At 50.0% G+C, this 11,372-nt stretch overlaps 1 protein-coding gene across 9 annotated transcripts in view; it reads left to right on the forward strand.

The window, feature by feature from the left end:
• Positions 1 to 1,429, forward strand: part of GRB10 (growth factor receptor bound protein 10) — a 221,075-nt gene extending 219,646 nt beyond the window's left edge. For all 9 annotated transcript variants that reach the window (XM_061413316.1, XM_061413318.1, XM_061413317.1 and 6 more), the window contains 2 exons: positions 200 to 293; positions 927 to 1,429. In XM_061413316.1, coding sequence (XP_061269300.1) covers positions 200 to 293; positions 927 to 1,073 — 241 coding nt within the window. In that variant the 3' untranslated portion in view covers positions 1,074 to 1,429. The remainder of the gene's footprint in view (positions 1 to 199; positions 294 to 926) is intronic.
• The last annotated feature ends 9,943 nt before the right edge of the window (positions 1,430 to 11,372 follow it).

Genomic DNA, 11,372 nt, shown 5'->3' on the forward strand with positions numbered 1-11,372 from the left:
ATGTCCCCTGGTTCCTTCTGATGGGGTGTGACAGCCAGAGCACAGTCTGGGTGTGGAGGCTGGCCTTTCCCTACAGCTCACGCAGCTCCCAAAGGTTCCTGAAACCTTGCCTCCTGAAGCCTGCCTGTTCAGGCACACATGCAGATAGCATGCATACTCAGTCTGGAATTCACGGTCAATTGACTCTTTCCGTCCCCAGGCTCTTTCTCCTCCGTGACAGCCAAAGTAATCCAAAGGCGTTCGTCCTCACACTGTGTCATCATCAGAAGATTAAAAATTTCCAGATCTTACCTGTAAGTACTGACGTTTTCACACTCACGCTTACTCTTTTGTGTTCTGGTTTTGTTCCTCATGCAACTTTTGAACTAACCACACTAGAGAACAGTAAACATCGGACAGTTTCAAGCTCACTAGTGAGATCTTTATAGGAGCTCCCTCTGTGCATAGGGTGTGCCATTTGCATGGACACTCACAGGCTTCGTTAACAGCATCCTCCTCCGTGGGGTGGGCTGAGTGCTCACTCACAGGATAACTGATCAACCTCCTCCATGGTGAGTGGTGAATGCATGGATACTCAGGTCAACTGGTCAACCTCACCCTCCTCCATAGGGTGTGCTGAGCGCACGGACACTCACAGGTTGACTGACCAACTTTGCCCTTATGAGCAAGGCGAACTGGGAAGCACTTGGGACCCTTCTCAGAAATAGGGGCACAGTTGTGCCCTGTAGCCTTAGGTACTTGGCAGTGCCCTCCCAACTTGCCTCCACACAAAAACCTCGCTGCGTGACCGCCTGCCCTGTGTTCTAGCTCACCTCACTGGCTCCGTATGTTGCCCTGGAACCTGCCCAGGGGTGGAGAGCACTAATCCTGACGGTGGGGCCTGAGCTGCGGCCTCTGACGTAGCCGGTCTCATTGTGTCTCTCCAGTGCGAGGATGACGGGCAGACATTCTTCAGCCTTGACGACGGGAACACCAAATTCTCTGACCTGATCCAGCTTGTTGACTTTTACCAGCTGAACAAAGGGGTCCTGCCTTGCAGACTGAAGCACCACTGCATCCGAGTGGCCTTATGACCTCAGATCTAGCCTGGCTGCAGGCCGGTGGGCGCTGACACTGGAGTGAAGAGGCCTGTGCATCCTTCAGAACACACATCTGTCTGCACCTCGGGGCTTGGAGCAAGACGGTGCATTTGGCGCCGGCTGACCACAATCGACTCATCTGTTGGACTTGACGGTGGTTCGCTGCTGCAGATACAGCAGGGCTGCCCCTCTCTCCCTGGCCTCGTCAGGGAGGGCGGGAGAGAGCAGATTCGAGAGTAAACTGGAATGGTGGTCTTGGCTGGGCCATGGAGGAACGCAAGCCAGAGAGAAGTGATTGGAAGTGAACTCTTGCCCTGGAATAATCTTGACAATTAAAACTGATATGTTTACTTTTTTGTATCGATCCCTTTTTTGCACTCCTTGTTTTCAATATTGTATTCAGCTTATGGCAGGAGGGGCTGTGGCTTTTCCGTGTGTACGAGATGTAAAGACACTTGAAAAGGGGCAGCCCCCAGAGGTTGACCGCGTTTGCAGAGGGTGGTGCGTACCCTCTACACATCACTCCCAGACAGCAGGCACCCCAGCCTCCCCACCCCAGTATACTTGAAAGCTTTTTTGAAATAAAAGGTGTTCTTGTGGCAGGCAAGTGGTGTGCTCTATGGCCAGAGAGGCAACCCAGTCTGCCCTCCCTGCTCTGTGCCCATCCCCCACTCGTGCTGCCCACCTGCCGTCCACGTGTTGTTTTGTCTTCCCCGCTGCTGGACACGTGTTTCTTTGGAAAACTTGCTGTCCCACAACACAGGGCTGAGTGGCGGCCCCTCTTTGGCCACAGGCTAGCCTTCCTAGCATACAGCGAGTGCCCATCGCCCGCCTGTAGGGGGCGCCAGGCCGCCTGCCCCACCTTCCAGCCTGTTCTAGAACCATCTCTGCCTTATCCCTCTGCAGTGGCGCCAGCCTTCCAAGGCTGCTCTTCCTGCCGTGGGGGCTCCGAGGATCTGAAAGGAGGTGGCATCTGCGTGGCCTGCGTCCATATGTAGCGGGTTTCCATGGTGACAGAGGTGGAAACCTTGGAGAGGGCAGCCCCACAGAGGATGGTCTCGCTTGGTGGCCTCCATCCTGCTGACAGCCCTGTGGCCAGGCCCTGCAAGGCAGCAGGTCGTCCTCCACTGGCCCGGGTCAGGAGGCCCCCACAGTGGGGCTGGCCATGGACAGGCTGGCAATGCAGCGCTGGGTGCTGCTCCAGGAGCTGAGTCAGATTCTGGCCTGAGATGTCCCCACCCTCCGCCTGGCCCCGTGGCCAAGTCTTCAGCATGCAGGCGGCCGTTTCTCTGCCTTTGATCCATGCAGAGCAGAAAGGGCTCCCCGACGGCACACACACCGCTTGCTGAAGGATGACGTCCATCCTCAGGTCACAGCGGCCATGCTTCCCTGCCCCTCTGGACCGCGCTGGCCGCTAGACCCCAGGACTGCCCACTGCAGCACTTCCCAAGGGAGACATGCAGCTTAGGACACAGTGACGCATACCCTCTGTACCTCAGTTCGTGGTATAGACACTGTATTTTAGTTGACAAGACACACTCTACTTATTTCCCATGAAGTGTCTACTTAGACAAATGAAGACTTTTTAGTAAAACATGTTTTTAACCATGAACATTCAATGGCTTTTTGGCTTGTTTGTTTTGGGGTGGGGGTGGTTGTTTTCTAGCCTGTTAATCTTTCCAACTGTTGACAATTAGGTAATTTTCGAGTCATGCCTGGCAGCCTGCTTCCCCTGGAGGGACTGATGCTTTAGTTACACTAAGTAGACATTTTTCTCTTTGCCAGTTGGAGGTAAAGCCTTTAAAAAACAAAAAATCCAGCAAAAAAAAAAAAAAAAAAAGCCACCTCTCCAGTTTCTGTTTTCTGTTTACATAGACCAGTCTCCACCAGTGAGATGAGACTCACTCAATAGACAGCTAGTATCTGCAGTATTGCGTATTTATAAATACACCTTCTATTTAAAAAGAGAACTAAAGCTTGACTCTGACGCACGATTCTGTGTGTACCCTCCTGGCCACAGTGAGCTGTCACAGAGCGTGACCTCCCAGGGCCCCTTGTACTGGGGGATCCCCCCGCCAAAGGGCAGCCCCTCGCAGGAGATGGGCGTCCAGCTGGGCCAGCCAGGGGCTGAAGGACATTCGACTTTTATTTTTGTATTTAAATGACATGAATGTAAACGGAACAGCTCAGGGTCGTTTCAGAGCCTGTTGACTTTTTATCTCTTCCTGTGATTTTCTGTTGTGAACAGAAACTCCATGTAGCAACCTGGACTGAATTGAGAAAGAAAACGCCAAATGCTTTGGGGATTAACGCTAAGTAGGAGAGCTTTGTGACCTTATGTGTTAGAGTTTCAGAACGTTTTTCTGTTTGCTAAACCTTGAAGAAATATGTGCCTCAGTCTAGATGTTTTGTCTTCTCTCTTCTGCACTGAATACCTGAGGGTTTGACCAATCGACGCACCTCTGCGGGGGTGGGGCTGGCTCGCGGGGGCTCTGATGCTGTGGTGTGGTGAGCATGGCATCGCCCGACGTGTCAACGTTTTCAGGGAACGCAGAACAGATTAACCCAAAAGACAAAACCTTTGTCCCACGTGCTTTGCTCCTTTCTGTACATAGCTCCTCGGCTCACGAACCTAACTGTAAACATTCAGGTATTTTTGTACAAATAAGGGACTGATGTTCTGTTTGTCGTTAGAAATAAACATTAATACAGTGTTCTTCATTTTGCCTGTGGTGTCTGTTTCTATATTTTAAAAACGTTCAGCTGATCAAGCACTGAACACCTAGGGAGATGATTTGGGATATTTTAGTGATGTGCTTCTTACCTGGCTAAACAGCAGTCACAAATGAGTGGGTGCAGACTGGTGTGACCCTGCTAGGTGGGCTCCGTGCTGACCACGGAACAGATCCACAGGCCTCTCCTTCCCCCACTTCCTCCGCAAGAACAGAGACCCGTGGAAGCTCCAGAAGGAGGCAGAGCTTCCCTCAGCTGTAGCCAACACCTCAAGAAACTCAAAACTCACATTTGTGCAGTTCAAGTGTGACTGGATTTTGCCGTCACATGAGCAAAATGGCCCATGTGAGAAATGGGCAGAAAGAATAAGAGAATGGATGCCCTGCATCTCTGCTCCCACAGGACCTCACCTGGGGCCCACGGGCAGCGTCACGTAGCTGTCCTTGGGCCTGACTCACCTCCTCCTGTCCCAGCCCCAGCAGAGTGTATTATCATAAGCCAGCTGTGTCCACCCATCGGAGCACACCTGTGGCATTTTGAACTCTCCCATCACTTGTTTTCAGAATCTGCACCCTGGGTTGGAAATCTCATCCCACTAAGGCAGGCTGCCATCGGAGCAAGAGCAATAATTCACAACACTCTCCTCCTCGTCAGATAGTGGGGGGCTGGGGGGAGGGGGGTGGCGGGTGGCGCGCCTGTTTATGATGGGGCTGGTGTGTGATGTGTGCAGGGTGTATGTGGTGAGGGCGATGGGTGTCCATGGGGCGGGAGAGCAGAACCAAGTGTGCTGTGGGAGGTGGGAGGGGGGTGAAGAAGGCTGGATGCAGGCAGGGCATGTGCAGAGGAGTGTGTGAGTCTGTGTGGGGAGAGCATGCACGGTGGTGGGGCATACAGTGTACAGAAGGCATGACATGAGCGAGCTCATGTTTCCATGTTCCCGGAGTCCAGGGGGGTGGGGGGTGAAGCACTGGGCCAGGTCCCAAATGTAGACCGTGGTGTTCCTTCCAAAGAAGGTGATGCAGGGGGCCACACAGATAAGCCAATAGCTGATATACTTAAAAGAAGACATGACATTAAACTTGATCTCACTGCCTTGATCATAGTGCTACTGGTTTTTTAAACCCACTTTGAGGGATTCATAAAATTATGAATTTTCTGTGATAAAAACTTCCCCCTGTGAAATGTAAACAGAAAAATATCCTATAATATTGGGTTTTAGAATGGTAATTTCACAGCAACCCTCCTCTTCTTGGAAGTTATACAACAGTAACAGGGACAGAAAACAAGTGAAAAGTCCGTCCTTGGCAGAACTGGGAGTGCTCAGCCAGGTGGGTGGAGACCAACCCCAGGCCAGGAGATGCCGGCAGGGACTCCATGGTCGCATATCTCAGCCCGGCCTGCAGAGGGCGCTCGAGGGTGCACGGGCCACCGGCGGGGCACCACAGGCCCTTTTGGAAAACAGCAAGACAGGCAGGGTTTGATGTGCAGTGATAGGTGTCATTCCCGCTCCCCCATCCCGGGGATGCCATGTGTACTTCAGTCTGTAAATAGATCCAAGTCTTCTTTGATCTCTGAAAGTTTTCTTGAATTACATCTAAATCTGGTTTTGTTACATCCCTGAAGGTCTTGTTATTAAAGACAGCAATATTATGTGTGTTGGGGCTCTCTCACCTGCCTTTCCTAAGATTTACCTTTTCTCAAACTTGCTGACTCCGTTTGGTGTGCACATCCATCTGTCCCATCAGCATGCATGTCCCGTCTGTCCCCCAGGTCACGCACAGTCTCTGGGCAGGCTGCTCGCTCCCTGAGCCACTGCTAACCTGCACCATGACAAGGATGTTTCCTTTTCCCTCCATTTCTCTTTGGAGTCATGCTGGCTTCTGTTGCATATATTCCTGCATCACTGCTTTAAGCTTTGGTGAACTGATTGCTTTGATTTTTGTTTTGTTTTTATTTTATTTCATGGTATTAGGCTTGGCTGCCAATTTAATCTCCATGTCAATGTGTTTCTACTGAATACTCCTTACTACCATTTTTTTCCCTACTCTTCTTCTCCTTTTCTCTTGGCATCTTCATGGTTCCTTGAAGAATGTGGGTTCTTCTTGGCCAAGTCATTCATAGGAAGTTTGTGTAGGAAAGAAAGCAAGAATTGTGTCTGATGCTAGCAGGACAAAGTAAATGAATGCGATTTCAATTCAGTTCAGTTCAGTCGCTCAGTCGTGTCCAACTCTTTGCGACCCCATGAACTGTAGCACGCCAGGCCTCCCTGTCCATCACCAACTCCCGGAGTCCACCCAAACTCATGTCCATTGAGTCGGTGATGCCATCCAGCCATCTCATCCTCTGTTGTCCCCTACTCCTCCTGCCCTCAATCTTTCCCAGCATCAAGGTCTTTTCCAATGAGTCAACTCTTTTCATGAGGTGGCCAAAGTATTGGAGTTTCAGCTTCAACATCAGTCCTTCCAATGAAAACTCAGGACTAATCTCCTTTAGGGTAGACTGGTTTGATCTCCTTGCAGTCCAAGGGACTCTCAAGAGTCTTCTCCAACACCACAATTCAAAAGCATCAGTTCTTCAGTGTGCAACTTTCTTATCAATAAACACAAAGGGTCATGGATGTGAATTCCAAGACCTTGACAATATTAGTCATCAAGATTGATCTTCCAGCCCACTCCTCTCCCTCCCTGGGGTCACACCTGCCTTTTCATTCAGCCTCACACACCTTCCAGACAAATGTCCCCAAATGATTTCATATTATTTTGCAATGCAACAACTTTTCCCCCTTGGTTGTTCTATGGCAAATTATGCAATGTCATTTTTGATAATTATGGAGTTTTGTCATTTGAAATAAAAGTTATGAAAAAGTCTCTTAAAAATAAAAAAGATTCTATTGTAATTTTACATTCTTATACAAACTCATGCACACACATGAGCATAGATGTCTACAAGGGCCATAGCACAGGATTCCTAGGGAAGACCTGGGCCCAGCTGGGGACTCATCTGGAAGGTGTGTGAAGAATGAAGGCAAAGGTGGGTCTGAGCACAAGTGGATGGAGAATGTGCCCTTATGCAGGTGTGTGTTGTCCAATTTGATAGCAGTAGGTACGCATGACCATTATTTAAACTGCAATAAAAAATAAAATGAAAACTTCGGTTTCTTGGTTACATCACCCTCATTTCAAATCCTCGATAGCCACGTGTGGCTATCCATAGTGTATGGATGGTGGTGGTGGTGTCCAGCGGCCACCACACTGGACAGTGCGTTGATAGGACGTTGTCATCACAGGAAATCTTGTTGGACACGGCTGGTCTTATGGGAGCCGGAATGAGAGGCTAAATTAGAGACGTGGGGATGGATGGTTGGAAGGCGGGGGCAGTTCCCTTGAGAGTCAGTCTCCCTGTGTCTGGGTGATGTTCTGAATTAACGAAGCCAGGTCCAAGGCTAAGGCCACCTGCCCCCGTGGGGCATCTCTGCCTCACCCCGTGGGTAAGACAATACTAACTTCTCGTTTGCCAGAGCAGGGTGACACCATCCGCTGTCTCCAGTTTGTTTGGGTACACTTTGCTTTCCAATTATAATTGAATGTTTTCACATATAGGCATACACTGTATACAAAGCTCAGTGATGTCCACTTAGCCCCCCACCAACATGACTCCACTGAGAAAAAGCATGCTTCCCAATTTGACATCAGCCTATCCAGTGACCAGATCTCCTGGAGTGAGCCAGAGGTAGAAACTCTACCTTTTGTATTTCCCAAAATAATCACCACTACTGTGAGCATCTCCCCAGACTGAGTGCAGCTTTAATGTCTAAATATAAAGTGCATGTGTTTACACACGACTCTAAATGTAAGCAGGGCTCTATTGCTATGCATCTGAAAAGACAGTCACATCTCTGCAGGGGTAAGAATGAGCCACGTGGGACCTCTCGGAGATGGCTTTGTCCAGGGTGATTACACGGAACACAGGGATCATTCTTGACACTTTGACACTAATTCAAAACCAATCTGGATAAAGTGTTGGAATTTCTGTGGATGAACTAAAGCATCATGGAGGATTCATCCAGCCAACTAGATTCAAAAATATGCAATGCTGGGTGTATTTCTTATTGGAGGAAGGAGACTAACATCTTTTTATTTTGTACAAAAAGTGAAATTATGTTGCTATTTTGTCGTTGCACTACTTCTATTGTACATAAAATATGATTTCACGGAACTTTCTAGGAGGACTGAGGTAGAGTCTAAGGTCATTCAGAACATCGATGGTTTTCTGCTGCATTGCTGAGTCGACAGCTGAACCTTGCTTTAAGGGTGGGCTGCACAGCTGTACCAAACCTGCGTTTCTGACACTTCCTCTCCAGAATGGACACCTTCAAGATGAGGCAGGGCAAGTGTATTCCTGGTCTTACTCCCAGGGGTCCTGACTCAGAAGGCTGGGTAGGAGACAGACCCGTGCCTCTGTGCCAGCTCAGCAAGATTCAGTGCAGCTCCCATGGGGAAGGAGAATTCTAGAAGCTGCCCCAAGAGCCAGGCTTGTGTGTTCCGCATCCTCAGGCCTCTCTTAAACCTACAGAATTAAAATCTCTGACTTGGTGATAAAAGCATTTGGCCAGCACAGGGGGGTGGGACCGTCCCCAACTTACGATGAGCGTCAGGATTTTAGGGTCCATGTACTCTCTTTGTTTTCATCCCTTCCAAGCCACCAGAGTTTTCAGCTCCTAAGATAGTGATCTTGGTAGAATGTGATGGGAAAGGCTTAGAATTAAATCCCAAAATCCCTGAAGCTGTCTTGGAGAGCACCCAGTGAGCACACAGCCGGCATAACTGGAGGGTCCCTGGGGACTCAGGCACCTCCAGACTCTCCGCCCACTGACAGGCCCCATGCGGTGGAAGCCATGCAGCCCCCACGGTGCCCCCTCCCCACCCCCTCACACCGGCCTGATTGCCGCTCAGGGATCCTCTGGCACCTTCCCACCACTCTCTTCGCACTGAGTCACTCACAGAGGCTGGCAACAGCCTGCATGACGTCGTACAGAATCCACGGGGAGTCTGTGGCCAGGTAACTGGGCAAAATCAAGGCCTCCTGAGGCATGGAACCGTCCTCTCTCCTGCCTGCCTGAGCACCCAGCAGGAGCCTCTTCTGGCCTTTACCCCACCTCCTCCTTTGCAATCTGGCCACTAACACTACATCTGCACCCCCTGCCTGAGCACCCAGCAGGAGCCTCTTCTGGCCTTTACCCCACCCCTCCTTTGCAATCTGGCCACTAACACTACATCTGCACCCCAAATGAGGTGAAAAAGCCAATGCGAGAGGGAATTCCCTAGTGGTCCAGTGGTTAGGACGTGGTGCTTTCGCTCCTGGGGCCCAGGGTTCGATTCCTAGTCAGGGAACTCAGATCATGTAAGATCTTGCAAGCCATGGCAGTGCAGCCAAAAGAAAGAAGAATGTGCTGAAGCCCAGTGGAATGTATTAGCCTAACTATAATTAGTTTGAGTAGCTGAGCAGCGTAGGCTCTATCTGTGCTCAGCCGAGCCAACCAGCCCCCTCCCGGGGCTCCCCCCCTGCCCTCAGGTCCTGCTGAGGCCTGGCCCCTCCCAGGCTGAGTCCTGCTCCCTTCAGAGCTTGAAATAATACAGGAGATAGAAGCCTGAAATTCCCAGAAGAAAACTACAAATTGCTAAGGAACATATGAGCACCACTTTTTGAATGAAATGAACAATAAGTACTGGAATAGCTGTTTGCCATTAAAGGCTGCCTCCTCCAGCTTTTGTAGTTACTCTTGAATCCTCACTTGCAGATTTTACAAACCCCAGCCTCCTTTATTTCTCTAGAGAGAATAACCCTCAGTGCCAGCTGTCGTCTTTGATCATAACCTATGGTAAGAAACGCTGTCATCTAGTGGCCCAGCGTGCACACACACAGTAATTGAACAGAAATTTCAGGAAGCGCCGTTTCCCTTGTTAGGTGCAAAGCCCCCTCTTTCCCATTCTGTTCTGTTCTATCTGCTTTCCTTTTTTAAAATGCTGGTCATGAAGTCTCCAGACTGGTTTCATGATTCAACAATAGGTCGATCCCAGTGAATCAGAAAGCACTGAATTGGAGAACCATGTTGAAGGGCTGACACACCCAACCTCAGACTTGCTCTGAAACTGCAGTGACCAAGGCCGTGCGGACTTGCTGGAAGCAGAGAGAAGAGGATCGACAGAACAGAACAGAGAGCCTGGAAACACTGGCACAAAGAGAATCAGCTCATCTCTGACACAAGACCCAAGGCAGCACAGCAGAGCAGAGACAGTCTTTTCAACAAACTGAGCTAAAACAACTGCCACCCACGAGCAAAAGATAAATCTAGGCACAGACATCACACCGTCACAAAAACTGACTCCACATGGATCACAGACCTGGATGTAGGACGCAAAACCACAAAACTCCCAGACTATGATGTGAGAGACAACCTAGATGAATAGAGGAGTTAGCGATGGCATTTTGGCCACAATACCAAAGGCACAGTCCACAGAAGTAGAAAGCAAGCTGGACTCCATTAAATTTAAAAACTTCCACTCAGCAGAAAATACGGAACTGACATTGTCAACCACTCCTAAGAAGAGTGGCTTTTCCAAGAAAATTTGACTTCTTGGATATTTCTCCTCTGCAGATTCAGTCTCAGGGTTCGGGCTAGGATTAGGACTAGGGCTTAGGGGTTAAGGGTAAGTGGTTAGAGGTTAAGTCTGTTTAGGGTTGGGGTTAGAGTTAGGATTTAGGTTGAAGTGTTTAGGGTTATAGGGTTGGGGTGGGGGTCAGAGTTGGGGTCATAGTCATCATCAGTGTGGCCCCTTGGCTTTCCACCACCTGCTTCACTGGAGTCTCCAGGGCTCCCTTGCTGCTCTACACCAAGTAGGGATATTGAAGTTCCTACATGTGTCTCCAGGGCTTCCCAGGTGATGCTAGTGGTAAAGAACCCATCTGCCAATGCAAGAGACATAAGAGACACCCGTTTGATCTCTGGGTCGGGAAATTCCCTGGTGGAGGGCACAGCAACCCACTCCAGTATTCTTTCCTGAAGAATCCCATGGACAGAGGATTGTGGTCGGCTATAGTCCACAGGGTCACAAAGAGTTGGCCACATCTGAAGCAGCTTAGCACGCATGCAAAGGTGTCTCCAGACCAGATGGCGTGGCTTTGACCCTGCAGAGAGTTGCTCAGTGTGACCAAGGCACGACTGTTGCTGGGAGAGGAAAAGTCTTCTTAAGACCATGGACTGGGGGCAGCTTTACTGCATCTGCCTGGAAGATCCACCCACGACAGCACCAGAAGGGATTCTTCACCTCCGAGCTGCATTCCGTTGGAAATGTGTTCTGTAGAAAAGTTCCAGTCCACACGGTACAGTAAAAGTACCTAGAATCCCCACTCCAGCATCAGCGAGCCTCCAACTCTGACCTATGGACACAGGACTTAGTTAAGGAGGCTTGGCAGAGGCTGTCCATGACTCATCACTTTTGCGCACACAGCTGACGTCCGGTGACTCTGCCCAAGGCTGCCCCTCGGCACCAGAGCCTGCTG

This window comes from Bos javanicus, chromosome 4 (assembly GCF_032452875.1).
Source record: "Bos javanicus breed banteng chromosome 4, ARS-OSU_banteng_1.0, whole genome shotgun sequence".
NCBI classification, from domain to species: Eukaryota; Metazoa; Chordata; class Mammalia; order Artiodactyla; family Bovidae; genus Bos; species Bos javanicus.